The sequence below is a fragment of the Schistocerca cancellata genome, chromosome 8 (genome assembly GCF_023864275.1).
Source record: "Schistocerca cancellata isolate TAMUIC-IGC-003103 chromosome 8, iqSchCanc2.1, whole genome shotgun sequence".
Lineage (NCBI taxonomy): Eukaryota > Metazoa > Arthropoda > Insecta > Orthoptera > Acrididae > Schistocerca > Schistocerca cancellata.
The window spans coordinates 441,592,721-441,618,810 of NC_064633.1; the positions used below are offsets into that span (position 1 = coordinate 441,592,721).

At 41.2% G+C, this 26,090-nt stretch overlaps 1 protein-coding gene across 17 annotated transcripts in view; it reads left to right on the top strand.

The window, feature by feature from the left end:
• LOC126095755 (tropomyosin) overlaps positions 1-26,090 on the top strand; it is a 163,189-nt gene that overhangs the window by 110,216 nt on the left and 26,883 nt on the right. For 10 of the 17 annotated variants that reach the window (XM_049910545.1, XM_049910541.1, XM_049910542.1 and 7 more), the window contains 2 exons: positions 20,967-21,100; positions 24,332-24,449. In XM_049910545.1, the coding sequence (XP_049766502.1) occupies positions 20,967-21,100; positions 24,332-24,449 (252 nt within the window). Of the gene's footprint in view, positions 1-20,966; positions 21,101-23,823; positions 23,942-24,331; positions 24,450-26,090 lie in introns of all 17 variants that reach the window. The other 7 variants (XM_049910546.1, XM_049910543.1, XM_049910544.1 and 4 more) reach the window with 1 other exon arrangement.

Consider the following 26,090-nt stretch of genomic DNA (forward strand, 5'->3'; position numbering starts at 1 on the left):
CATTTGTCGGGGCTGCTCGCTTTCTCCCCCTCCTCGCCGTCTGAGCCGGCTCCCGGATTCTCTCCCCCCCCACCACGCCAGCCGCTACCCCTCTTGCTTGGCTTCCGTGTGGTCGTCCGGGTGTGTTCGTACTACGTTGCCGCTGCATTCACTCGGCTTGCTTCATGCAGACCAGAGTTTGATGACCAGTCTGCAGCGAGGCCGTTAAAGGCCGAGTTTGTTATCACGGCAACGCAAGTCAGAACATATTTGGTTTCTCAACAAAATCTGCATTATGTCAAACTATGCCCAACACTCGTATTACTGTCACTATTCTCAGAAGCATCTGAGTGTAACTTTTAAAAATATGCAGGTGACGGACAAGCAGAAGACAACGCAGTCGTAAAAATACTGCTTGCTACTTTGAGAACGCCTGTACGTATCTGACGGTTATTTGAAACAATTGTCTTGGAGATGTCCGTAATCATTCTTACGAAAATGGTTTATCGTCCGTCACAATAATGTAAAATTCAAATGAAAAGATGCTGGTTTAATAGGTGCACGCCATATCTGAAGGTGGGCGGTGGGAATTGTGTAACTGTAACGAAAGTTTGTATCCTGCACCAGCAGTCAGCATATCCAGGGCCCTCTGTTTTTGGCGGGGAAGCATATACGACCAACAAAAATACGTAAGTTCGGCCTTCGAAATAGCGGGGGAGGGGGGTGGAGAAGAAAAGGTTGATTTTTGCATTTTCCGTAGAATGTGTAACTTTGCGTATTACAAAAAGAAATGATTGCTTTTTGAAGTGGGATTGCGTTCTCATTAAGCAGGAAACACTGTACGCCCCTATAGTAGGCAGCTGCGGGTGCTGTCAAGTGGTGCTCGAAGAGGAAGCGAGGCGGTCATTGGCTGCACTTGAGAGCTCCTAAGAGGCCAGAGTACCGTGAGGCCGAGGTTGGAAGCTTACTTGTGGAGCCAAGTATTGGATGAATTCATTCGACAAGGCTATCTTGGTTACATAAGATTGGGGTGTTACGTGTTCAAAACAGCTTCAGGATGTAAATAATAAAATTTGACGTACTTTGTGTTCTCCATAGTGAAAGTACGGGAGGCGCGGAGATAATTACCGTACATGCTGTTAGTAGAATCGAGCTGCTCAGGGTCTTGTATAGTATAACAAGAGCCTCTCACACTAAATACTTGTGCCCCCACGTCTTACTAACTCGCCTTTTGCGAGTACTAAGGTGCCTCCATTGCTTCTAAAATTTGTCCAAACGAGTTGTCGCGTGTATTATCATATAGTAAAATTAGCCGAATGTTGAATGAAAAAGATGCTTTTAGCTACTCTTGTCCAAATGAATTTCGTACGAATTTATTAATCACGTATGCGTTGTGACGTTGAATCTCCCCTCATTACCACTCTCCCCTCCCCCCCCCCCCGCTCCCCCCCCCCCCCCCAAAAAAAAAATCCATCCTTGACGTAAAATTTTTACTTTCGCCGTCCCCTTCAAACAGGTACTTCTTAGTGTCTGCACACTTTCATCGTAATGATTTTATAAGTTAATTTTCAAGCGACTAATGACTAATGAACTTCCTTCGCGTCTAAATACAATTAACTGGCCGGAAAAAATCAGCGATCTCGATATCCAGGAATACCGTCGTCGTATTAGAAGCGTAACACTAATTTCCTAGAAAAATTTACTGCGAATTTTCCTGGTATGTTGCTGAAATGTTGAAGTTAGACACCGATATCTCTGACTCTTTTAAGGCATGGCTGGTTTTACCCCTCGTTCAGAGAATGCTTCCTCTGTCTCCTGATAGAGATTCGGCAATGTAAGAGGGGCTTAATACCGCAGAAAAATGCTTAAGACCAGGGATTGTTTGTGGGAAGACAAGTTTCCAAACACGGTGTCCATGTGTTCTGCACATCTACAGAGTCCCCCGTTTTGCAAGGATAAAAGGAGGTACCGCATTCTACTTACGTCACACTTCACTTACATATCCTCTTGTACTGAAGTAGCGTGTGGCCGTGAGATTCGTGATAAATCGCTTTCAGCAAAGTGTTGAAATGTAGGCTCTAAGCGTTGACGGGGCGGTCGATGAGCCTTGTTGCTTTAGTACTGTAATTTATGACAGGTTAAAAAAATGAGCACCAGTCTCTTATCAAGTGTCGCCTTCTATTGGTAAACAGATAACATATCAGTTTCACGAGGAATTGAGACTGCCCCCTTGATTAAGGAGTTCGTTGTGATATATGTTGTAACTCGTAAGAGACAGAATTCCAATTGTACTTCCTATGTTGTGCCTGAAGTCATTAACTTTGTAGCGTAGGTGGTGTTAGGAGCAGTCTTTCGCTGTCCTCACAGAACTGAAGTACAGAAAGTTCAGTTCGGAAAAACAGTTGACCAAATCAATTGTTAGAGAAGGTATGTCATAAAATACTGAATCCAACGGCAGATAATACCATACGTGTCTCGCTGTATTGCAAACGTATTCTCAGAACGTTGATGGTGATTAAATTCTCCATTAGACAGTGTAATTCGTTGCGAAACTTTGAGTATTTCGACACGTCTCGAAATGATTGCTATTCAGATCACGAAGAGATAGCGTAAGGCAGGCGTCCAAATTAGAGACCTGGTTAGGACAAGACTTAGAATTGCACATAAATCTACACTAAAAATGCAGTGACAAAGGAATTTCTCCGCTATATCATCACTATTATTCTTGTGGTATTAGAATGACTAGTTTTGGAGGGAAGGTGAGATATAGTGACAGGTGTAGAGATCATTTGCTATGCATTAAACCGCTGTGTTTTTTACTGACAACATTTTTGGACCGGTTGCTCGGTAGATCTTATGCGTTAGCTGTAGCAGGATACTGAAGCATTGGTCAGTTGTTATCAAGCATGTAACATGTGCTTCATGTGGGGTACGCGGAAAAAGTGACGAAGTGGATTTCGGTACTCCTTCCGTTATGATCTGGAAATAGGGAGGGGTGTTCAGCTATAAGCGAGGTCTTATCTTCTGATAACAAGTGACGGCTTATTTCCGTAGGTTCGCGGAACCTGTGGTGTCAGATTCCAGACACGGACGAATGAAGATAACCCACGTTTGACAAGTGAAAGCGTTTGCGCACGTAGTCGCCTAGGACTTTCTTTCTGTTACATAAGTAGCTCTAGTACGCAATATTGTCAAACACTCGCGGCTTCCTATCTTACACAAAATTTACAGGAAAACTTTGGTGTACCTTCCTATAGAGTATTTGTACTACTCTAACAGGCGACCCGTTACCGTGACGCGGTAGATGCTATTCAATCTTACCGGGTAAGACTCATTTTTTCTCAGTTATGAATTTCGCAGAATGTCTTCATGCAAATGTCTAGGTAGGGTGCAGCATCTCAGTCTGAGGTTATAAGCCATCAATTCCATACGAGCAGTTTTTAAAGGCGCAACACTATTAATTCTGTGGCCAAGCGGTTAAAGGCGCTACAGTCTGGAACCGCGTGGCCGCTACGGTCGCAGGTTCGAATCCTGCCTCAGGATTGGATGTGTGTGATGTCCTTAGGTTAGTTAGGTTTAAGTAGTTCTAAGTTCTAGGGGACTGATGACCTTAGAAGTTAAGTCCCATAGTGCTCAGAGCCATTTCATTACTATTAATTCTGTTAACAGTAGGAAGGGATAGTAGCAATGTGATCATTTCCTGTTTCATATAGGGTACCCCCTTCATTAGATGCCATAACTGTTAAGGGTATTATCCCTGAACTTTTAGAAAATTCTTGACGTAAAAGAGAATTCGTCCTGAGAATGTAGGTAGTATGCTTTAATGCAGAAGGATTGAAATTTCGTGCTTGGAGCTTACCGCCCATCGTAAACATGCCTACTAAAGAGGCAAGAACATAAAAAACCTTTGTGGAACAAAACTTAAGGTCGAGAGTGAGTGCGGGTCTCACATTAGTTATGCGACATCTCGTACAAGTAACATCCTCATACTGAAAAGTATTGGAACACATTAGACATTGTACATGAAACCACCACTGCTGTGAACTTCTCAGACTGGTTTTATGTACATAAGCACAGAATATTTGCGCCCTACATTGATAAGTATATCAAAAATGGTCTGTGGACTGTACAACCGTTGTGGTACAGTAAAACGGACAACTTTCAAATACAAATGAGCACTTAGTTTTTTCAAAGAACATGTTCCAAATTTATATTAGAGAAATTACCGTAAGTAGGCATCTCTGCGTGGCTCTCCAGCAGAATTGCAGCTGTAATCTGCCAGTAGCTCTCATGGTAAATGCACACACAGAAATAAATGCTTGGCTGTAATTTGATGGTTTAGAGTCAGCGGAGAGAAGTTACTGCGAGAGAAGCTTTGTGGAGTTTGGAACCTACTTAAAGGCTGTTGCCGAATCGAAGCTTTATTAAAGTTGTGCTAGGTCATCAAAGTCTAGGCAGTCCGAGGGCCACAATAATGCCAAGTCCTGTGGAATTTTGAATAATAGGAGAGGGTTTACTGGCAGCTTCTTCACGGATTCTTAGTGTAGTTTTTCTGCTCTTTTAACATAAGCGAAATTTGTCATCTCTTGTAATGTGGGTTTGTCTTTTATATCCTGAGGAATGTTTGGGTGGATGCTGCACATATAGCGGTCACTGAGAGAGTTGGCGCAATGGTAAGGCACTGGACTGGCATTCGAGAAAGGGGCGATTCAAATTCCCGTTCGGCTATCGAGATTTAGATCCTCCAGTTTCCATAAATAGCTAACGGCAATTTGCCGAGATGGTTCATTTGGAAAAGGACGTGGGTGAGTTCCTTCGTCAACTGAGATTATGCTCCGTCCCTGATGATTTTTCTTCTCATAAGTTAATTTCAAACCACTTCAGTCTCTCCCAGATCTTTACTAAGTTATTAAAAAACTGTGAATACCATCATCTGGAAATCGCCCTACAAGGATGACTTACATTTTAAATCATTGAAAAATAAATATTTAGAGACAAATTGCGACCGGCTGCTGCGCTTCCTAAACGTGGTCGATATTCAGACTGCTCAAGAGAATTGAGCCGCGAAACCTGTCTACTGCTGCATCTCCAGCGTTGTGTGCAGAGCGGAGCGTCGCAGCCGGCGAATGCGCATTGTGTCCAGTCCATTCGATCGCGACACCGGCGGATGCGAGCGACGCCTCGGCTCCCTTAATTATTTCCGGGGGCTTCCGGCTGCTGTAATTTACCGCACCATTGCCGTTTAGGGGCAGCCTCGCCGCTCTACCCTCGGTAGCCATTCTGCTGCTGAAGACGATAGTTCACGAAGGGCTTTGCTTACGTACTTCTTCGAAAGATAGCGCACGAGTTGCAACATACATTTTTTTAACAACACTGGTTACGAGTCTTCACGAATATCACATACAGATCAGTTTGTGAATAATTTGCTGACGTACAACTGTTAAACGTGACCCAGTTGAAGACAATTACAAAAAAAAAGTAGTTCCAAATTCACTACTACTTTTCGGCTCAGTACTTGATTTTGGCGCACCTCACACGCATTTCACAATCATCGCTTAGCAAGTGATAACAGAAAGCAGCCACTTTTTTAAACTGGTGGTGGTCTATAGTACCCATTGCTATGGACGAGATAAAACACGTTCAATAAGCTACAATGCGAGGGTGGCGAAACATATCGCATCTCATTCCATAAAATTGCCTGGATTGACCGTTCTACAACGAGGTTTCTATTGTCCCATTAAAATTACTAGATAGTCGACTCTTCATGCTTCGGATCTGGTTTCCTCCAATCACAGCGCTCAACGTCATCCATAACCGTTCGCCGTTGCCGAACTGGACTGCAACAGTTGATTAGGTCACTTCCAGTTCCATGTGCGGCTTTCTTGATCTGTTCGTATCCCGAAAAACTGGTTTTGCCTTTTTATTTAGATCGGCTTAAATAAGCTTCTCACGACATTGCGTGAATCCGAATTTCTGAAGGCTCTAATTCGTTGAGAGTGGGTCACCAGAATTATAAATATAATCGTCTAACATAGTGGCGTAGCCGAATGGTTTGCGTAATAACTTGCGGTGTAGAGGGTCGTAGGATCGCATCTCGTCAAATACAGCAGAATTTTTGAATGTAAGCAAGAATTTCGTTATTTTTATTCAGTTAATAGGTTTAAATGTAATTTATTTCTAGTACTTCACTGCGTCATTTTCATCATCGTATTCTTTTTTATTGGTCTTATTCTTACTGCCATTCTTTTTTCGTTTGGAATCTGCTTGTCGCCTATAATCTGCAACAAAGTACCAACGAGGACTGCTCGTCGGATGGTAGCCAGTGAGAGTAAGTTTCTGATAACCAGTGACAGCGAGAAATTAGTACGCTTCTAGCGCTGAAACTTTTTCTATCTTTAGTTTCCTCGTAGAGGTTAGCTTTAATAGCCATGATCAGAGCTATCTTGATTTTAGTTCTCCCGCAGGTTTTCGAAGACTGATTTCTCGGGTACATAGCACATTACGAGGTTGTGGCTAGTTTAGGACATAACTCTAAATTCAGGGATACAAAACGCATCTCGTGCCGCAGTTCGGTCACTGGTCATGTAAAATCAGCTGCCGATAGAGCATCTCGCATTTGACAGCTCGCGGTGGCCACTTCCGATACTGCTCTGCGTTAGATATTACCAGTATGTGATGTGACTCCCCGTATTCGTGTGTTATACTTGGTCATGAACGATGGCGGTCAAATTTACGCCTATTGTGCGCATCTACGTCACGCATTCTCCGACAGCGCGTGAGTGTTCATTAATGTTCTCAGAGTTCTGCTGTGAATGTTGTAGCCAACGTGCGTTGTCACGGCAGATGGTGGTGGTTACCAACAAAGTCTGCACAAGCAAATGAGACGTAATTTGCAGCATACATGCTTTCTTCAAGCACAGAGCACGTGTACGCGCTTACCGCAACCGTCCATGGGAACCGGCAACAAAGTATCCCGTTCGTATCCCGAGCTGCGCGATCCGTCATCGTTCGTGGATCGGTCTATACCTATAAGCGAGCGGTAGCCAGCGGGCGATGTGGCAACAATATTGCGGCAAGTGACAAGCGTCAACTATAAAATAGTTTTAAACGGACTATAGCAACAAATGTCATATGTACCGCTGCGAATTTTCCTCACTGAAGAAACAGGGAATCTTAATTTCCATGGTCAGGTGGAACTTCATAATCGATCAGTTTCATACATAGGTGCTTCGTTTCGTAGTCACGTAGTGGCTTTTATGACGCCGAGAAAAGTACTTACGCATATTAATATTCCGGTTCACAGCATGCAGAATTCAGTTAGTATATCCATTTGTCTTCAGGTGTCTATAACAAATGTCATTAAGAGACTTAAATGAGCAAGTTACTTTGAGCTTAACGTGAGTGAACTAATTCCATGATTCATCACCCTATTTCTCAAGTGCGTGAAAGAGTTTCGCTACAGCCAAATTGTATTCCTCCTGGTTTGGGAGAGTATCGTCATAACGCCTCGATAATTCTCTGCTAGGTTTCGGAATTATGAAAGTTTCCCTTGCTGATTTTAAAATGTAGGCTTAAACGACCCCTCTTGTCTTCTATTTGTTAGACTGCGGCCGGAGATACAAATTCTTACCAGACATTTTCTCTCATTTTGCCGAAAAATCCGAATATAAGTGAAAACTTTAAATCTCCTTGTCCAGAAAACTCTACCGCAGTCTTTTTGAAACTAAACAGTGCTTTTTCTGACAGACCACCACCTAACAGAAAGGCGAGCTAAACCTTCCAACATTTTAGTGAAATATGGCAATAACACGTTTGTGCTGTAGTGTATGTTGCCTGTTCCCGTTATATTCGATTTTAAGCGGGACCTCCTTATATACGCTCTCCATTCTCCTCGCTCGATGCCGGACAGGAAGAACGAACATCCGCCTGCGGTTGAACAGTTTCCTGCAGACACGTCAGACAAATCCCTTATCTTCGCATTTTGCATTTGATTCATATGTTAACAGGAGTCCAGTTAACTGTCAGGCTTTCAGTATGCAGTCGTGGTCCAAGTAGTACAGAAAGATTTTTATGTAAGGATTCGTAACATATTGCGCTGTGGTTGTTGAACAATAGGCGCAGTTCCAGCGAAAACTTGTTACTTTTTGCGTGAACTGTTTTCACATAGAAAATGGTAGATAATGAGAGGTAGTACGCACATACAAGTTAAGTTGTCCCTCCCGTTCTCGCTTAGGTGATTTATCAAGACAGTAATTTTTTGGCGCGCCAGAAGACTCAAAAGCTTGTCGGTGTATGTTGTCAGCTGACTTCGCTGCTGTAGCATGAACCGCCAAGAATTGCCCACTTGCAACGCGTACAGTTAGACGGCTGATATTTTTCGCTAGGACTTAGCTGCTGTTTTGAAAGCGCACAGTGCACTTTCCTCTTGATACGCCCCTTATAGTCCTGTCAACGAAGGAAAAGTTAGGGGAAAAATTGTGTAGTCGCAAATTTTTGTACATTGTTAGGAGGGAGGACGTTTCTGGCCAAAAGAAGAAATTAGTATAAAACATGGCCTTAATATGAGGAAGAAGTTTGAGAATGTGAGTTTTGAGCGAGCATTGTATTGTATTTACTCACGGGCTGTGGTAAAGTCGGAACAGAAAAGATGAAGCATTTGAGACGGGGTGCTGCGGAAGAACGTTGGAAATGGGAGGACTGATAAGGAATGAGGCGCTTCTCCGCAGAATCGACGAAGAACATACCGAAAGCATTGACAAGAAGGGACATGATAATAGGAATGGATTAAGTCCTCGGGGAATAATTTCAATTATACTATGAGGAGCTGAAGCGGGTAAAAACTGCAGGGGAAGGCAGAGATTGGAACAGATCAAACAAATAATTGAGAACTTAGGTTGCAAGTGCTAATCTGAGTTGAAAAGGTTAGCGGAGGAGAGGAATTCATGGTGGGCAGCATCAAGCCAATGAGAAGAATGGTGACTTAATAATTAAAAAAAAGTATTAAAAATCCCGACTCCAGAGGTGTGAGCCTGGGGGTCAGGGGGCACTTCCAGGTCGTTATTTGTTTTTCATGAAAGTTTCGAAAATCGCGGTTCAAACAAAAATCCTTCGCAGTACAAAATTAAATCACATTAAATTTCCTCCAAAAAGGTCATAATCATTTTTTGTTTCGTTTTGTAGGACTAATAGGTTCCATGTTGGAGGAGATGGAAAAATTGCAATTGTTTTAATTGCATAAAATTCATGTTTACATATTTATTTAATAATGTTTACCGTTAATTGAAGTGGTTAAGTACTAATATTGTGTGTACCTCATTAAAGTGCTGTAGAGCTATATTAAGGGATACATTTTGCTCCGGAGGTGTAATAGGGTGGAGAGTAGAAGTGCAAGGGAAGATAGGTCGCCGCACTTCATAGGTCTGCGAACTGAAGATCGAGCAGGTCATTCCCCACTATCTACGCTACTAAGTCAGAAGAAGCAATGACAGGGTTTTGCACAAATTTACACCGAACCTCCCCAGCACGCTTTACGAATCAGTGGCGACACCGTGTGCAGACGTTCTTGGGAGAGGGGTTCTGTTCGCCACGAATTACGTTTACACTGGATGAGATACAGATATGAGTTTACTAATAATACTAACGCAAGACACGCATATGGGCGGTAGAATCTACGTTAATTTCAGCACACTATTCTACATTGCTAGAATGTAAATTGGATGTCATCATCCACGACAGCTGTAATGCTGTTGAAAGGCATCTTCTCCACAATGTCATCTGCCAGCTTTTTGGTTTACGGACTGACTATACCTCTGTAGTATTTCCTATCCAGTTGTTACGACAAAATAACTTCTCTACACGCTCTCTTATATTAGTTATTTTCGGTTAATTAAATCAATACGAATTTGCAGTTAAGTGACCTTTCATTGAAATACGTTCCTGTAAACAATGACTCAGAAGTGTTCGGATGGTGGTGTCAAGTGGGAAAGGAAAAGGATTGGTACATGTTACTGTCTTGTCTTTGACAGCACATTGTCGAATACATATTGACAGCTTGTTGCTCTAGGGAGAAGCTCTTCTGTGAGGTAGCCAGTTGACACCTCCCACTGTTCAGCTTTTCGCATAATAGCTCGCTTAACAACTGCAAGTAAGTACTCACTTACTAAACTGAAAGTAACTCCACTATATAAGGGAATATACTTTCCCTCTAGGGGCGTAGGGCAGTGTTCAGAGATTTACTTAGTCCTCTCCATATTCCTTTCTTGCGCTATATTATTAGTAACTCATATCTGTATCCCGGGTAGTGTTCCTGCACTTTGTGGAAAATAGTCCCCTGGCATGTCTGCACACTGCGTCACAAGTGATAAATAAGGCATGTCATGGAGGGTCCGTATAACTTTGTAACATACCCGGTAGTTGTTTCTCGTGACATAATGCGATAGACAGTGGGGAATCACTTGCTCGCTCCTGAGTTTGCAGACCTATGGAGAGGCGAGCGAATGACCACAATCCGGCGACATACAGTGCTCTCGCTCTTCTATCCTCCACCCGCTCCCACAGCATGCTTTTACACCTCGAGGACACAATTTCTCTCTTAATACGGCTCTAGTACACTTACACGTGAAACATTTAATATTTGTTCTAAAGAGTGTCCATTTAACAACAAACAATTCTAGACCATTGAAACATTTTTAATAATTGCGATTTTCCATCCCCACAACGTGGAAACTATTAGAGAGCAAAAATAGGAATTTTTTAACAGAAAATTTAATGTAATTAAATTTTGTATTGGGAAAAACTTTCGTCAGAAGCCCCGATCTCAGTTATTCAAGAAAAACATTTTAAAAAATGACCTTTGAACGATCCCGTGCTCACGCAACGCGCTCAGACTCCACTGGTTGGGATATTTATTTAGTATGTTTTGGCACTCTTCCTGCTACTGTACAAAAATTTGCGACGACACTCTTTCCTCCGTGTTGTTGTTGTGGTCTTCAGTCCTGAGACTGGTTTGATGCAGCTCTCCATGCTACTCTGTCCTCCGCAAGCTTCATCATCTCCCAGTACCTGCTGCAACCTACATCCTCCTGAATCTGCTTGGTGTATTCATCTCTTGGTCTCCCTCTACGATTTTTACCCTCCACGCTGCCCTCCCAATACTAAATTGGTGATCCCTTGATGCCTCAGAACATGTCCTACCAACCGATCCCTTCTTCTAGTCAAGTTGTGCCACAAACTTCTCTTCTCCCCAATCCTATTCCACACCTCATTAGTTATGTGATCTACCCACCTAATCTCAGCATTCTTCTGTAGCACCACATTTCGAAAGCTTCTATTCTCTTCTTGTCCAAACAAGTTATCGTCCATGTTTCACTTCCATACATGGCTACACTCCATACAAATACTTTCAGAAACGACTTCCTAGCACTTAAATCTATACTCGATGTTAACAAATTTCTCTTCTTCAGAAACGCTTTCCTTCCCATTGCCAGTCTAAATTTTATATCCTCTCTACTTGGACCATCAGTTATTTTGCTCCCCAAATAGCAAAACTCCTTTACTACTTTGTCTCATTTCCTAATCGAATTCCCTCAGCATCACCCAACTTAATTCGACTACATTCCATTATCCTCGTTTTGCTTTTGTTGTTCACCTTATATCCTGCCTTCAAGACACTATCCATTCCGTTCAACTGCTCTTCCAAGTCCTTTGCTGTCTCTGACAGAATTACAATGTCATCGGCGAATCTCAAAGTTTTTATTTCTCCTCCGTGGATTTTAATACCTACCCCGAATTTTTCTTTTGTTTCCTTTACTGCTTGCTCAATATACAGATTGAATAACATCGGGGAGAGGCTACAACCCTGTCTCACTCCCTTCCCAACCACTGCTTCCCTTTCATGCCCCTCAACACTTATAACTGCCATTTGGTTTCTATACAAATTGTAAATAGCCTTTCGCTCCCAATATTTTACCCCTGACACCTTCAGAATTTGAAAGAGAGTATTCCAGTCAACATTGTCAAAAACTTTCTCTAAGTCTACAAATGCTAGAAACAAACGTAGGTTTGCCTTTCTTTAATCTAGCTTCTAAGATAAGCCGTAGGGTCAGTATTGCCTCAAGTGTTCCAATATTTCTACGGAGTCCAAACTGATCTTCCCCAAGGTCGGCTTCTACTAGTTTTTCCATTCGTCTGTAAAGAATTCGTGTTAGTATTTTGCAGCTGTGACTAATTAAACTGATAGTTCGGTAATTTTCACATCTGTCAACACCTGCTTTCTTTGGGATTGGAATTATATTCTTCTTGAAGTCTGATGGTATTTCGCCTGTCTCATACATCTTGCTCGCCAGGTGGTAGAGTTTTGTCAGGACTGGCTCTCCCAAGGCCGTCAGTAGTTCCAGTGGAATGTTATCTACTCCCGGGTCCTTGTTTAAACTCAGGTCTTTCAGTGCTCTGTCAAACTCTTCACGCAGTATCGTGTCTCCCATTTCATCTTCATCTACATCCTCTTCCATTTCCATAATATTGTCCTCATGTACATCGCCCTTGTATCTTAGAACTGGGTTTCCATCTGAGCTCTTGATATTCGTACAAGTGGTTCTCTTTTCTCCAAAGGTCTGTTTAATTTTCCTGTAGGCAGTATCTATCTTACCCCTTGTGAGATAAGCCTTTACACCCTTACATTTAAATTCAATATTTCTTCTGTTACCCGAGGATTTCTACTAGCCCTCGTATTTTTACCTATTTGATCCTCTGCTGCCTTCACTTCTTCATCCCTCAAACCTACCCATTCTTCTTCTACTGTATTTCTTTCCCCCATTCCTCTCAATCGTTCCCTTATGCTCTCCTTGAAACTCTGTACAACCTCTGGTTTAGTCAGTTTATCCAGGTCCCATCTCCTTAAATTCCCACCTTTTTGCAGTTTCTTCAGTTTTAATCTACAGGTCATAACCAATAGAATGTGGTCAGAGTCCACATCTGCCCCTGGAAATGTCTTACAATTTAAAACCTGGTTCCTAAATCTCTGTCTTACCATTATATAATCTATCTGAAACCTGTCAGTATCTCCAGGCTTCTTCCATGTATACAACCTTCTTTTATGTGACTCTTTTCTCCGTGTGTGACTCTTTTCTCCGTGTGTGACTCTTTTCTCCGTGTGTGACTTTTCTCCGTCGTTGGCTGCGTATCTGGCAGCGGACAACACGTAAAGCGACCATAAACCCGAATGGTCGGACAATGATTTTAAGCTCTCCCCAAGACAGTGTCTCGTTCTAATCATTGCGACTGCTTCATTGAAGTTTCAGGAACTCGAACAGGGAGGTGTTTCACCTCCATCGACTTAGTGATACGCTTACATTCCAGACGTCTGAGATTACTCTACTGCAGTGGTTCCCGACCTTTATGAAGCCATTACCACTGAGTGCAAGTAGCAGGCAGCTAGTAAATCCCCGCCCCGGCTCTCCTATCCGACCACAACCACAGCGGCCAATTAATGGCGAAAGATAAACCAAGAACTACACAAACTACTCAGAAAACAAAGGTGACTATCCACACTGAGGGAAAACATTTGTTAAACGTGCGACTTCTTACTCAAGTGGAAGACTTCAGGCTGCTAATGCTGTGTGTGTGATCCCTGCCGCTAATAATTACAGTAATAGTGTGTATGCTCTACAGCAGTGTAGTAGTCGTAGCATAGTTAGCGCTGTGTTGTCCTGTCAATTAGTTCGCGTGTCTGATACGAAATGAGTAATGAAGCAATTTCTGTTTAATTTCAGGAACTACCTACAGCTCAGAGAAGGCATTTCGTGTAATACTTACGCATATGAGACATACATGTTTAAGTTTTACTGCCACATATGCATGGTAGAAAGTACGAAGTATATGTGTAGTGGGTGTTCATACATTCATTTCAGAAGCTTGAAACACCACATTGTGTCGCGCATTAATGCTGGTATTTGAGAAAAATGTAATTATTCGTAATCAGTATTGCAGTATTATGAAATAGTGATACTAGTAAAGATCTTTGGAAAATAAATGTAGTTCCGTGATAATCACAATCGAACCCCTCTGTTTTTATTTCCCACAAAATTTAATTTTACCCCTGAGGGGGTAATTACTCCCGGCTAGGAACTGCTGCGCTACGGAATGCCTTTCTTTACTGCTGTGAAATAGCTTTTAATCTTGATGAGTATTGAACGTATCTGTTCACAGCTTTTTGTGTTCTAGATTTCCACTTTTAGAAACTTCTTCCTCGTTTCCATAACAATATCTGATATATGTTGAGCTTGTCTATTGAAGAGAGCTTTAATCTAGTTCTTGATACAGGGTGTTCCAAAAATGACCGGTATTTTTGAAACGGCAATAAAAACTAAACGAGCAGCGATAGAAATACACCGTTTGTTGCAATATGCTTGGGACAACAGTACATTTTCAGGCAGACAAACTTTCGAAATTACAGTAGTTACAATTTTCAACAACAGATAGCGCTGCGGTCTGGGAAACTCTATAGTACGATATTTTCCACATATCCACCATGCGTAGCAATAATATGGCGTAGTCTCTGAATGAAATTACCCGAAACCTTTGACAACGTGTCTGGCGGAATGGCTTCACATGCAGATGAGATGTACTGCTTCAGTTGTTCAATTGTTTCTGGATTCTGGCGGTACACCTGGTCTTTCAAGTGTCCCCACAGAAAGAAGTCACAGGGGTTTATGTCTATGTGGGCGGGCACCATCTTGCATAAACCACGAGGTGTTCGCAGTGTCGTCTAAGGCAGTTTGTACCGCCACAAATTCACGAAGAATGTCCAGATAGCGTGATGCAGTAATCGTTTCGGATCTGAAAAATGGGCCAATGATTCCTTTGGAAGAAATGGCGGCCCAGACCAGTACTTTTTGAGGATGCAGGGACGATGGGACTGCAACATGGGGCTTTTCGGTTCCCCATATGCGCCAGTTCTGTTTATTGACGAAGCCGTCCAGGTAAAAATAAGCTTCGTCAGTAAACCAAATGCTGCCCACATGCATATCGCCGTCATCAATCCTGTGCACTATATCGTTAGTGAATGTGTCTCGTGCAGCAATGGTAGCGGCGCTGAGGGGTTGCCGCGTTTGAATTTTGTACGGATAGAGGTGTAAACTCTGGCGCATGAGACGATACGTGGACGTTGGCGTCATTTGGACCGCAGCTGCAACACGGCGAACGGAAACCCGAGGTCGCTGTTGGATCACCTGCTGCACTAGCTGCGCGTTGCCCTCTGTGGTTGCTGTACGCGGTCGCCCTACCTTTCCAGCACGTTCATCCGTCACGTTCCCAGTCCGTTAAAATTTTTCAAACAGATCCTTTATTGTATCGCTTTTCGGTCCTTTGGTTACATTAAACCTCCGTTGAAAACTTCGTCTTGTTGCAACAACACTGTGTTCTAGGCGGTGGAATTCCAACACCAGAAAACTCCTCTGTTCTAAGGAATAAACCATGTTGTCTACAGCACACTTGTACGTTGTGAACAGCACACGCTTACAGCAGAAAGACGACGTACAGAATGGCGCACCCACAGGCTGCGTTGTCTTCTACATCTTTCACATCACTTGCAGCGCCATCTGTTGTACAAAATTGTAACTACTGTAATTTCGAAAGTTTGTCCGCCTGAAAATGTACTGTTGTCCCAAGCATATTGCAACAAACGGTGTATTTCTATCGCTGCTCGTTTAGTTTTTATTGCCGTTTCAAATATACCGGTCATTTTTGAAACACCCTGTATCTCCCTCCCCCTCCTCCAAGGTATCGTTCCCAATCTTGATAGGCAGATTGTTATTCTTTCTTCTACCTGTTACCTTCTTCGGTCTGTATCGTTGACCTAGCACGCCTTACTTTCAACGGGTGTTTTGTCATTCTTACATGCAGTCAGAGGATCGTTGGCTTTTGTTCTCCTTAAATTTTTACCAGGTGGTGTGGCACTCTTATTCCTGAGCAGAGCGGCTCAAATCCAGTTCCAGACATCGGTTTTCCGTCTGTCCGTCTCGTCTAAAGTGGTTGCAAGGATATTTACCTTTGAAAAGGCACAGTCGGTTTCCTTCTCCATATTAGTCATAGATTGTGTTAGCTCGTCGATAGGACTAAGCTTTCTTCCTCCGTTCCTCCCGTACATTATTTCTAGTTACCGTGAAAAATTTGAAGGTTGTAGCACAAATAGTTGCAGTGATGAATGGCAATTGGGCCGCGGACTATCACCGTTACAGAACACCACTTAAGATGTGACCACTGCCCGATACTCTGAAGCAATATACAAGCTGTCACATTATTTCAAAACGCCTGTCGCATTAATTTAACAGCAAATCTGCATACGAAAGTGGTGGCACAGAAGAAAAGTACAGCTCCATGTCCCCAACCAGCAACCATCTTCTTGTGGGAGTTGGAATCCTTATGTCCATCGCAGTGTAAACTGTGCTCCGACAAAGTTAGTTTGAATAATTTTGTAGGCTAAATTTTGAAAGTTGCTCCCACAAAACCATAGTGTTTCCTTGATGTAGTTTTCCTTCTCTTTTGTGAATAAATGTTGGGTGAAATTACTGACTATAATCTCATCATTGGGATGACTGATCCTACCTCCTTCTGGCAGAGCGAGTAGTGTCAGACACCAAAAGTGTAGAGCTTGTACCGCGGCCCACGCAAACTTACTGCTCTTCCTTTATTGCACGACCATGCTCCCAACTGCCGCTTGCCCTTAATTCGCCTTTGCGGCCTGCCGGGATCGGTCATTGGAGCGAGTTGAGATGTGTGCACGCGCGCTCGATATGGAATTTTGTTTGGGCAGAGCGATCCACAGCATCTGCTTACGCGATCTTTGCCAGCTGTAAATAAAATGCTAGGATTTCAGTACTATCTGCGGCAATGGACACTTAAAGCTCTTTTGACGTCGTGTTTGTAGTATCTGTAGCGTATCAGATGAAGGCGAAACGACTTCAATTTTACTCATAGGATGTTACAGCGAGTGTTTTGAAATAAACCTGTTCTTGCTGAATAGTTAAGTGAAAGACGGAATAATCGTTTCACCCTGTGAACGACAGGTTTCGCGACTGATTTCCGCTAGAATGACTTCAAATTCAGCTGCGGCCTGTCTTAATGACATGGAACGTTAGTCTGCTATCCGGATACAGTTTCTATTAGTGTTATTGGTGGCTCAGTTAAGTTGGTCAAATAGGGATGTTAAAACATCGATTTGTCGGAGTCGTTTGAAATGTTGAGTAATTAACCCATCAACAAACTTTGTGTTTGCAATAATGCATCTTTAAACTGTAAGGTGCCTATGCTTAGATTAAAATTTTGTGATGTTCCGTGAAGTTCGGTGATACAGGCTAGCCGTCAGCCATTCATCATCTCGCAAACGCCACGTGCTCGCTATGTTAGCTGTTTTGTAGGTATATACATACAGCCTTGTCAAGTGTTGCTTGTTGCACGTCGGCAACATTGTCTCGTGCCGTTGCAATCTGTCAGTCAGTTACTTCATTTGAGCCATCGGTGATCCGCTGAATGAGACAGTATTTAAGGCAGTGATGCTGCGCCTAAATGGATCATATTTAACTTGGATGAAATGGAGAGAACCGGATAATTCCACAGAAGGAAAACCATAAAAGGGATCGTGGGTACGGCACCTGAACTCGAGTATTGACAGTCAATGTGAAGTGGAAGTGCGTGTGCATTTTGGACAGATCTGAAACAATTTTGGAAAATCACATAGACTTCAATCAGTTTGGACGGACGGACATACGTATTACATTTTCTTCGGAATATGTATCCAACTTTGTGATAAACATTTAACGTGAGATCACATTTTCCTTGAAGACGATACGGAACGAATCGTGTACGGCTGATGTGGACCACGCGGAAGCTACTAGCGGCTGTAGTCTAATTTAAATTCATTGGCATTTTGACGTTTGTTTTGGAATTGCTACCTTGGTGCACCAAGAGCTGTCTGCAGGCAACCATCACAGCGATGCTTTAAGCCTATATTACTAAACCCTCGTAAAATTTATGATTGCAGCTGGTACCTGTTAGCGACTCGCCAATCTGGTGGTGCGAGTAAGGTGTAAAACAGGACATTTAGTACGTTATTTTTTATGTGACTTACTTTATCAAGTCGTATGTCAAGTACTGAACTCCTTGAAATAGGACTGAAAGTACCTTGCTCGGAAACGGAGATTTCAGAAGTTTTTTATCGCATTGGATTTAGTGTGAATAAGCTTCGAAAAACATTAAATTTTGACAATTTCCTACGTGTAAAAACTATGAAGTCTCAATGTACAAAAAATCACATGAAACTTCTAAAATTAACCTATGGTATAATGCCTGTAGCGTTAGTAAGTTTGACAAAAATCGCTTCTTAGTTTTAATTGGTCCGGAGTTGCCTTTTTCTTGAAAGTGGCGAAATTTTCGTGTGTCCTGTTATTTTCCTATTTGGGAACTGGCAGGTGCACGGTTCTGCAAAGCAAAAGTGACCACACTGCGGGAGCCGATAATGCCAGCAACCATTCCTGACGGGAGCAGACCACCAGCTCGCTGTCAAGTGGCAACTAGTTTCAGTAGTGTCTCCGAGCGTTTCCTGCTCGCCGGCGTCTATCGACAAGGCTCGCACCGGGGCTGCGTGAGCTGTTCCCATGTCGATAGGCGACTGTCTGGCGCCCTGCGCGCCGGGGGAGGGGGAAGGGGGACCGGTACCACAAACAGGATTGTCGTGTCGGGTCGCATCGCGTCTGCCGTGCAGTGCCGCACGCTTGTTGCCCATTTCTTATCCTATATCCAAACGGCTCTAACGAATCGTATCATTAGAGTATTGTCAACCACCACAGAAGAAAATGATGAAATAAAACTAGACTACATCCGGCGGGTTTAGCATAAATACGAAATTTCTTTGATGGGCGTAAAATTGTTTATCGGGTATTGTATTTTTGATAAAACAGTCAGTTGTTGATTGTATGTGTTTGTTTCTCCACTGTTACGTATATTTTGAGTAATGTCTATAAAGATATGTAGCTTCTCTACTTCACCACACTACCCTGCTCTTTATTCGCTTTCTTAAATTCATCGTGCCATCTATTGTATATAAAAACTGTATTTTTCCCCTATGCTTGCAAGTTACAGGTCAGCACCATAATACTACTGTGGTATCCCTGAACTTCTTTCTAAAAGATTTCTAATTTTGTTCAGTGTGTAACTGCAAAGGTCAGAATTTTTTCTGTCACTGCTTCTTTCACTTTTAATCATGATCTGTTGATGATTCAGATCCTCCCTCATGCCAAATTGATCTGCCCCCCTTTGCTGTTCGTTTTATTCAAATTTGTCTCTGTCGTGGTGTGATGTCAGTTAGCAACAGCGAAGTGTAAGATTGGGATCTATAATGACAGTTGATTCTGCAAAACTACTGTTAGCAGCCGAAAGGAAGTGGCTTTTGAATGGGAACAGCAAATGCTTGATGACAGGTCAACCGAATCCTCGAATGGAATACATGCGTGGTGTGTCATACGCGGCATTAGTGATAGTACATGTCATGTTATAGGAATCTCCTATTGAAATAACTAATTTGGACAACTGGTGGGTGACTGAGTGAGTAAGCCTCCTTGCCCAACATGGGTGTTCGTGTGGATGTGATCACTCCCAAGGAAATAACACAATAGTTTGTTACATAAGCTGCAGCAAATGAATGCAAGTTTCACAATCACACAGTTTCTTTGTGCTCGGTCAAAACATACACTTTTAATACTTTTGAAATTGCATTCCGTTTTGAAAGTTTTGACTCTAGAATTCCTTTGTTGCAACATAGTTCACACCTGAAACTTCCTGGCAGATTAAAACTGTGTGCCGGACCAAGACTCATAACTCGGGACCTTTGCCTTCGTGGGCAAGTGCTCCACCAACTGAGCTACCCAAGCACAACTCGTGACCTGTCTTCAAAGCCTTAATTCCGCCAGTACTCGTCTCCTACCTTCCAAACTTCGCAGAAGCTCTCCTGCATACCTTGCAGAACTAGCACTCCTGGAAGAAAGGATATTGTGGAGACATGGCTTAGCCACAGCCTGGGGGATGTTTGTAGAATGAAATTTTCACTCTGCAGCAAAAGTCACAAGTTTGAGTCTCAGTCTGACACCCAGTTTTAATCTTCCAGGAAGTTTAAATTCAGCGCACACTCTGCTGCAGAGTGAAAATTTCATTCTGGATAGTTCACACCTGTTTGTTGTTAACATTTCATAGTGATATCTGTATATCTCGCATGCTCTCACTACTCATCACATTTACTTGTGATGGTAACATATTCTTACACATGACTCATATTCTATAACTAATATATATTATGACAACTTCTGAGACTACAGAAAAAGTGCCCATTTCAATGACAAGATGGACAGTTCATAACGTTTGAACATGGCTCGGCCACTTGGCAGTCCAACACCATGACCACTCACCCACGATGCCATTGCTATTTCAGGCTGCTCTTTATTGAATTTCTTGTTCTTGGCTCATTCACTGTTTCTAATTTGCCTTTTTTTTTTTTTTTTTTTTTTCAGTACACCACCTACCTGTTTTCATTTTTTTCAAAATTGCGAACTATAGTGCTATACTGTCAACAATTGCTTCCTTCCTTACGTATTTTCTTCTACACGCTCTTTCAATTCAATTACATCATTGGCCAATATCTTCATTATAATAACTATCATTGCACTTGTAGTTTCAGCATTGAAAAAAGGGCCACATGGAATTAGTCAAATAACTCACCAATTGTGGGGAAAGAAGTTTTATTTGTCAAAGAATGTGTTAGTAGAAATACAATATTACTTACATACTGTTGACTGTGATCTTGCAGAGTTGGAAGTGCAAGCTCTCTTACACGTCATCATATTTATTGTTATTAAATTCCCAAATATCTAAATACAACTTGCAGACAGTTTATTGGGTCATCTGTCGTGAAATTAATTCTTGAATCTATTTGTTCATTGCAGGCAGAAAGTGAGGTTGCTGCCCTAAACCGCCGAATCCAACTGCTGGAGGAGGACCTGGAGCGCTCAGAAGAGCGCCTGGCCACTGCTACAGCGAAACTAGCAGAAGCCTCGCAAGCTGCTGATGAATCTGAACGGTGGGTTGCAAACTGTTAACTGAGTGATAAGTCTGATGATTGGAATCATTATTTAAACTGAACCTGTAGTTCACTTATCAAGTGTCAAATGAAACCAAAAAATATTTTAATTTTGGGAGCTAGGGTATGGATTTTAATGATTGTTTGAAAAAGAAAAATGAAGAAATCAGCAGAAAAATTAATCCACAAGAGCATAATTAATCTGATTAATCCTTACTAAACTGACAGTAAGTGCTTCATTCTGATGACCACTTAGTGTCATATTTCGTAATGTTAGGGCTAGTACTAGTCTCTCATACATATTTTGAAGTAGGAATTAGTATTTTCACAGAAAAAATTATTGGGCTTACAGGCCAATACATATATTTCTATACAATTTTTAGCTAACAGTGAAAAATAGTGTACCATGTAATACACAACCTTATGAAATCTGAAATGTTTTAGCTGTTGTAAATACTAATCATTCAAATGTATATGAAGTTCAGCCATGTGATGTAAAGAATAGTCATTGATGAGTAAATTTTTAGCTCACTCACTACCAGAAATTAAAAAAAGGGAGAATTTTATTTTGATGTGAGGGGAAACCAATCACTTCTGTTTGTGGCAACAGTTACAGTTGCAGCAATAAATGGTTAAGTTGCTGAAGTAGATCTTACTTTGAAAAGTTATTTAGTTTGTAAATGGCAGTATAACCATGTTTTATTGCAAAATTTCTGTGACAAAATTTTTGTACCTAAATTTTCAGAACCCTCTCCGCTGTAATACAGGTAATGTAAGATGCTGAATTTGCAACTACATAACAGTGCAATGTCTGACACTAATAAAGCCCTTACCTGTAGAATATAATACAGCAATTTGTCTTCATGCATCTGACAAATGGAGTCCATTTTATCTACATGTAATTTTGTTGCTCTTTGTACAGTTTTCCCCACGATTAAGGCCAATGTTAAATTCTGTGCAATAGGTACAAGCTGAGGACAAGGGGTAAAAACTGGACGTGTTGGAGTTAAGTCAGTTTGTTGGGCTTTGAATTACCTCAGTAGTACTGCTTGTGTGCACTTAGTCATATTTTTCTAACTTTCTCATAACCAGTCCTGTGGCTTCTATTATGTTTAATAATCTGAAAAATAGAGCACTAGGTCTGCAACTGAACTTGTCATTTAAGTCTGATAATTTCAATACACTACAGATGGCTAAGAAGCACTGATAGCTCTACCAAATGAAAGTAGTCGTTATGTTAGAACACTGTTTAAATTGATTTGGGCATGTAATTTGCTACCAAGGATCCACATTTTGTGTGTTACAAAATATGTAATGGGCCGAAAGATATCTCCATGGTTTAACAGTCTATTTGATAAAGGTTAGATCAGAAAGTTTTTGCTTAGTTCGGCTAGTTCTCAAAAGGGTTGTAAGGTACTAAGAACTGAAAGACTATGCAATTAGTACATAACTTAACATGTACATTGGCATAGGAGGCTTGTAATTTAGATGAGTGGGGGGAGGGGGGGGGCTGTACATGCTGCCATTGAGATATGTACTGGGTGATCCAAAAGTCCGTATAAATTAGGAAACTGAATAAATCACATAATAATGTAGATAGAGAGGTACAAATTGACACACATGCTTGGATTGACATGGGGTTTTATGAGAACCAAAAAAACAAAAGTTCAAAAAATGTCTGACAGATGGCGCTTCATCTGATCAGAATAGCAATAATTAACAAAGACAAAGCAAAGATGATGATCTTTACAGGAAATGCTCAATATGTCCACCATCATTACTCAACAGTAGCTGTAGTCGAGTAATAATGTTGTGAACAGGACTGTAAAGCATGTCCGGAGTTATGGTGAGGCATTGGCATTGGATGTTATCTTTCAGCATCCCTAGAGATGTCAGCCGATCACGATACACTTGTGACCTCAGGTAACCCCAAAGCCAATAAGCCCACGCACTGAGGTCTGGGGACCTGGGAGGCCAAGCATGACGAAAGTGGCAGCTGAGCACACGATCATCACCAAATGACGCGCGCAAGATATCTTGCTCGCGCCATCTGTCGGACATTTGTGAACTTTGGTGTTCTTGTGTGTGTGTGTGTGTGTGTGTGTGTGTGTGTGTGTGTGTGTGTGTGTGTGTGTGTGTGTGTTTGTTTTCTAATAAAACCCCATGTCATTCCAAGCATGTGTGTCAATTTTTCCTTCTCATCTACATTATTCCGTGGTTTATTAAGTTTTCAAATTTATACTGATGTTTCAATCACCCTGTAGATTGAGACTCGTAGAACATTCTACTTGATGATCCTGGTGTTCATGAGAAATTCAGAGCGACCTGAAAATTCAATTTTCATGCATCATAAGTCAGTTTTACAATGTACTGTGCACTTTGTATCAGTTTTGAGGTGAAATTTTATTCTTGAGAATATTAACCACCACCTCCCATCCACTCTATTAATGTTACAGCAGATAATAGTCACACCTTTTAATTAAAACTGTGTTCATTTATAATTTCATTTGTAAAAATACTTTGAATTTCCCAGTTTCCATTTATAGTTACTCATCTGCCTGCATACTTCCATTAGCTCCCAACACAGCTATTTCTGCAACCACCTCGGAAGCATATTAGTTGCTTTTCTAATCACAGGCTAACTAAACCAGTATTTCCTATACTCCTGTGAGTGAACCCTAACGTTCTGCCCTAACTCTCTCCATTATGTGTTGTTTTTGTAGGATACGCAAGGCTTTGGAGAATCGTACAAATATGGAAGATGATCGTGTGGCTATACTAGAAGCACAGTTGGCACAAGCTAAGCTCATAGCAGAAGAAGCAGATAAAAAATATGAAGAGGTAAGAGTCAGGGATCTAATAATTGGCGTAATGGCTTTGTTTTTCAGATACCTGCGAATGAACGAGTCACCAGAGCTGCTGCTGATCTACAGTGGCTGTGTCTTTTCAGAGTCCAGTTAGCATTGATATGTTTCCTATTTAGAAATAGGGTCTTCAAAAGCTTACACAGCAAAATAGTCCTGTCAAATTTCAGTTTGGAAGACAGAAACTTTCTTTAAAACAATGATATATACAATTGAGAAGAAACTTTAAAGTTTCCTATTTAGAACCAGACGTTTTGCTACAGTGTACTCTGACAAGACACAGCATCACATATACCCTCTCCTGGCTGGGAATGTGGGAGTCCAGTTTTAATAACACACATTTGTTTTCTTTTTTGGTTTGGTGCAGAGCTCGTAAGATTCTTGAGAATCGCAGCTTGGCTGATGAGGAGCGCATGGACGCTCTAGAAAACCAACTGAAGGAGGCCAGGTTCCTGGCAGAAGAAGCCGACAAGAAGTATGATGAGGTGAAGGCGCCCTCCTCGCATGATGGAACTTAGAACAAAACAGATAAAAGCTGTTTTGGTTTCGTTTAACAAAAGAAAGAAGTTGTGTGTCGCGTTTAGTTTTGTTTTTATATTCTGTGGTTCTTACATAAACACCATGGAACATTGCAATGCTGGAAAAACTAAAACAGTTGGGGAAGATAAGAAATTATATTTTACGTCTTTAGTGGCTTGTTAGTTTTGCTTATTTTGGTGCCTTACTAATCCGGAGTGCTAGTGGAATAGGATTCATTTGAGAAATAGCTGTCAGACTGCATTATTCTCTGGAGTGTTCTTTCCTTGTACATGTGAACAGTTGACAATTTTTCTTTTCTTTCTTGAAAGTGAAAATGCCTGGTGTGACTTTTCATTGAAATGACATGGACACAGTGTTTTCGGTAGTGTTGCTCAAGCAAGCCTGGTGTGTGCCGGTCAGCAATCCTCCGTACGTAAAATACTTTGTACTGAGTTTGCATTCATTCGACGGTTGTAAGTTCCATGGTGCCCAAACATCTGGCATGAAGTGTTTTCCATAATATGTACTAAAATGTTTGTTTTTTACAGGTATATGTCTGCTAGATTTTTTAGATTTCACTAACTCATAATATCTCATCCCTGGAATGTCTCAAATTGTGCTTTGTAACAGTAGCATTGTTCAATTCCTGTAACAGGTTCCAGTAACCTCATAGCAAGAGCAGTTTCACATTTGTGTGTTTTTCTTATCATGGCATGACTTGGATTAGATTTAATTTTTTAATATTTTGCTTGTTATGTATTCATGGATTTTGTCAGAAATATAAATTCCTTTAGACACATAAGTGTGCAGTAGATTTATCATTCACCACAGCATCACAAAAGTAAAGTTTTCCAAATAGTAAAACTTTTATTAAACAAGAAAAAATCATTATAGCTCCATCTGAGGACATAGATTAATAATGTTTGCTTAACATGACAGATTTACAGTGCCATCAGTCATGTTTTATGGGACGAGAGATGGCTCACAAGGTAAATTGAGCAGATGGTGCACTAATTTCCCATAAAATGTGATGTAGATGTGGAAAGTCACCATCTGCTTGTAACAGAATAAATGTTAAGACTTAGCAGGACTGGTTCAAGTGTATTTACTAGCATTTGAAAATACATTGCATAAATTTTCTTCTTGTACGTTGATAAAGTTGTGTAAGAAAAATGTTGAAAAAACTATTGAACCAGTCATTCAAATTTTCATCTGTCTTGAAAATTGAACCTGAGAGAAACAAGTGAAAACACTGAACTCAATTTTAAGTTTTTCTACAATATTTTTTTCTGTTTTGTGGATAACCAATTGTGTTTCCTAAATTTTTATTGCTCATATTGACAAACTGAAACATGCTGTTTGATCATGTGTTGTACCTTCCATTCAAATATTTTCTTTTTTCTTGCACTGAGTGAAGTTGTGGAATGTAAAGTCTCATTACTTTTGTGGTGCTGTTTATAGTTGAATCTCAGTTAACAATTAAAAAAATTGTGACATCAGTGGATCTAGCTTTTTATCAAAACAGAATGCTTATTCTCATAAATGTTAGAATGCTGTGTTGCTGTAAATGTACCATAATAGAAATATAAGATAAATTATAATTATGA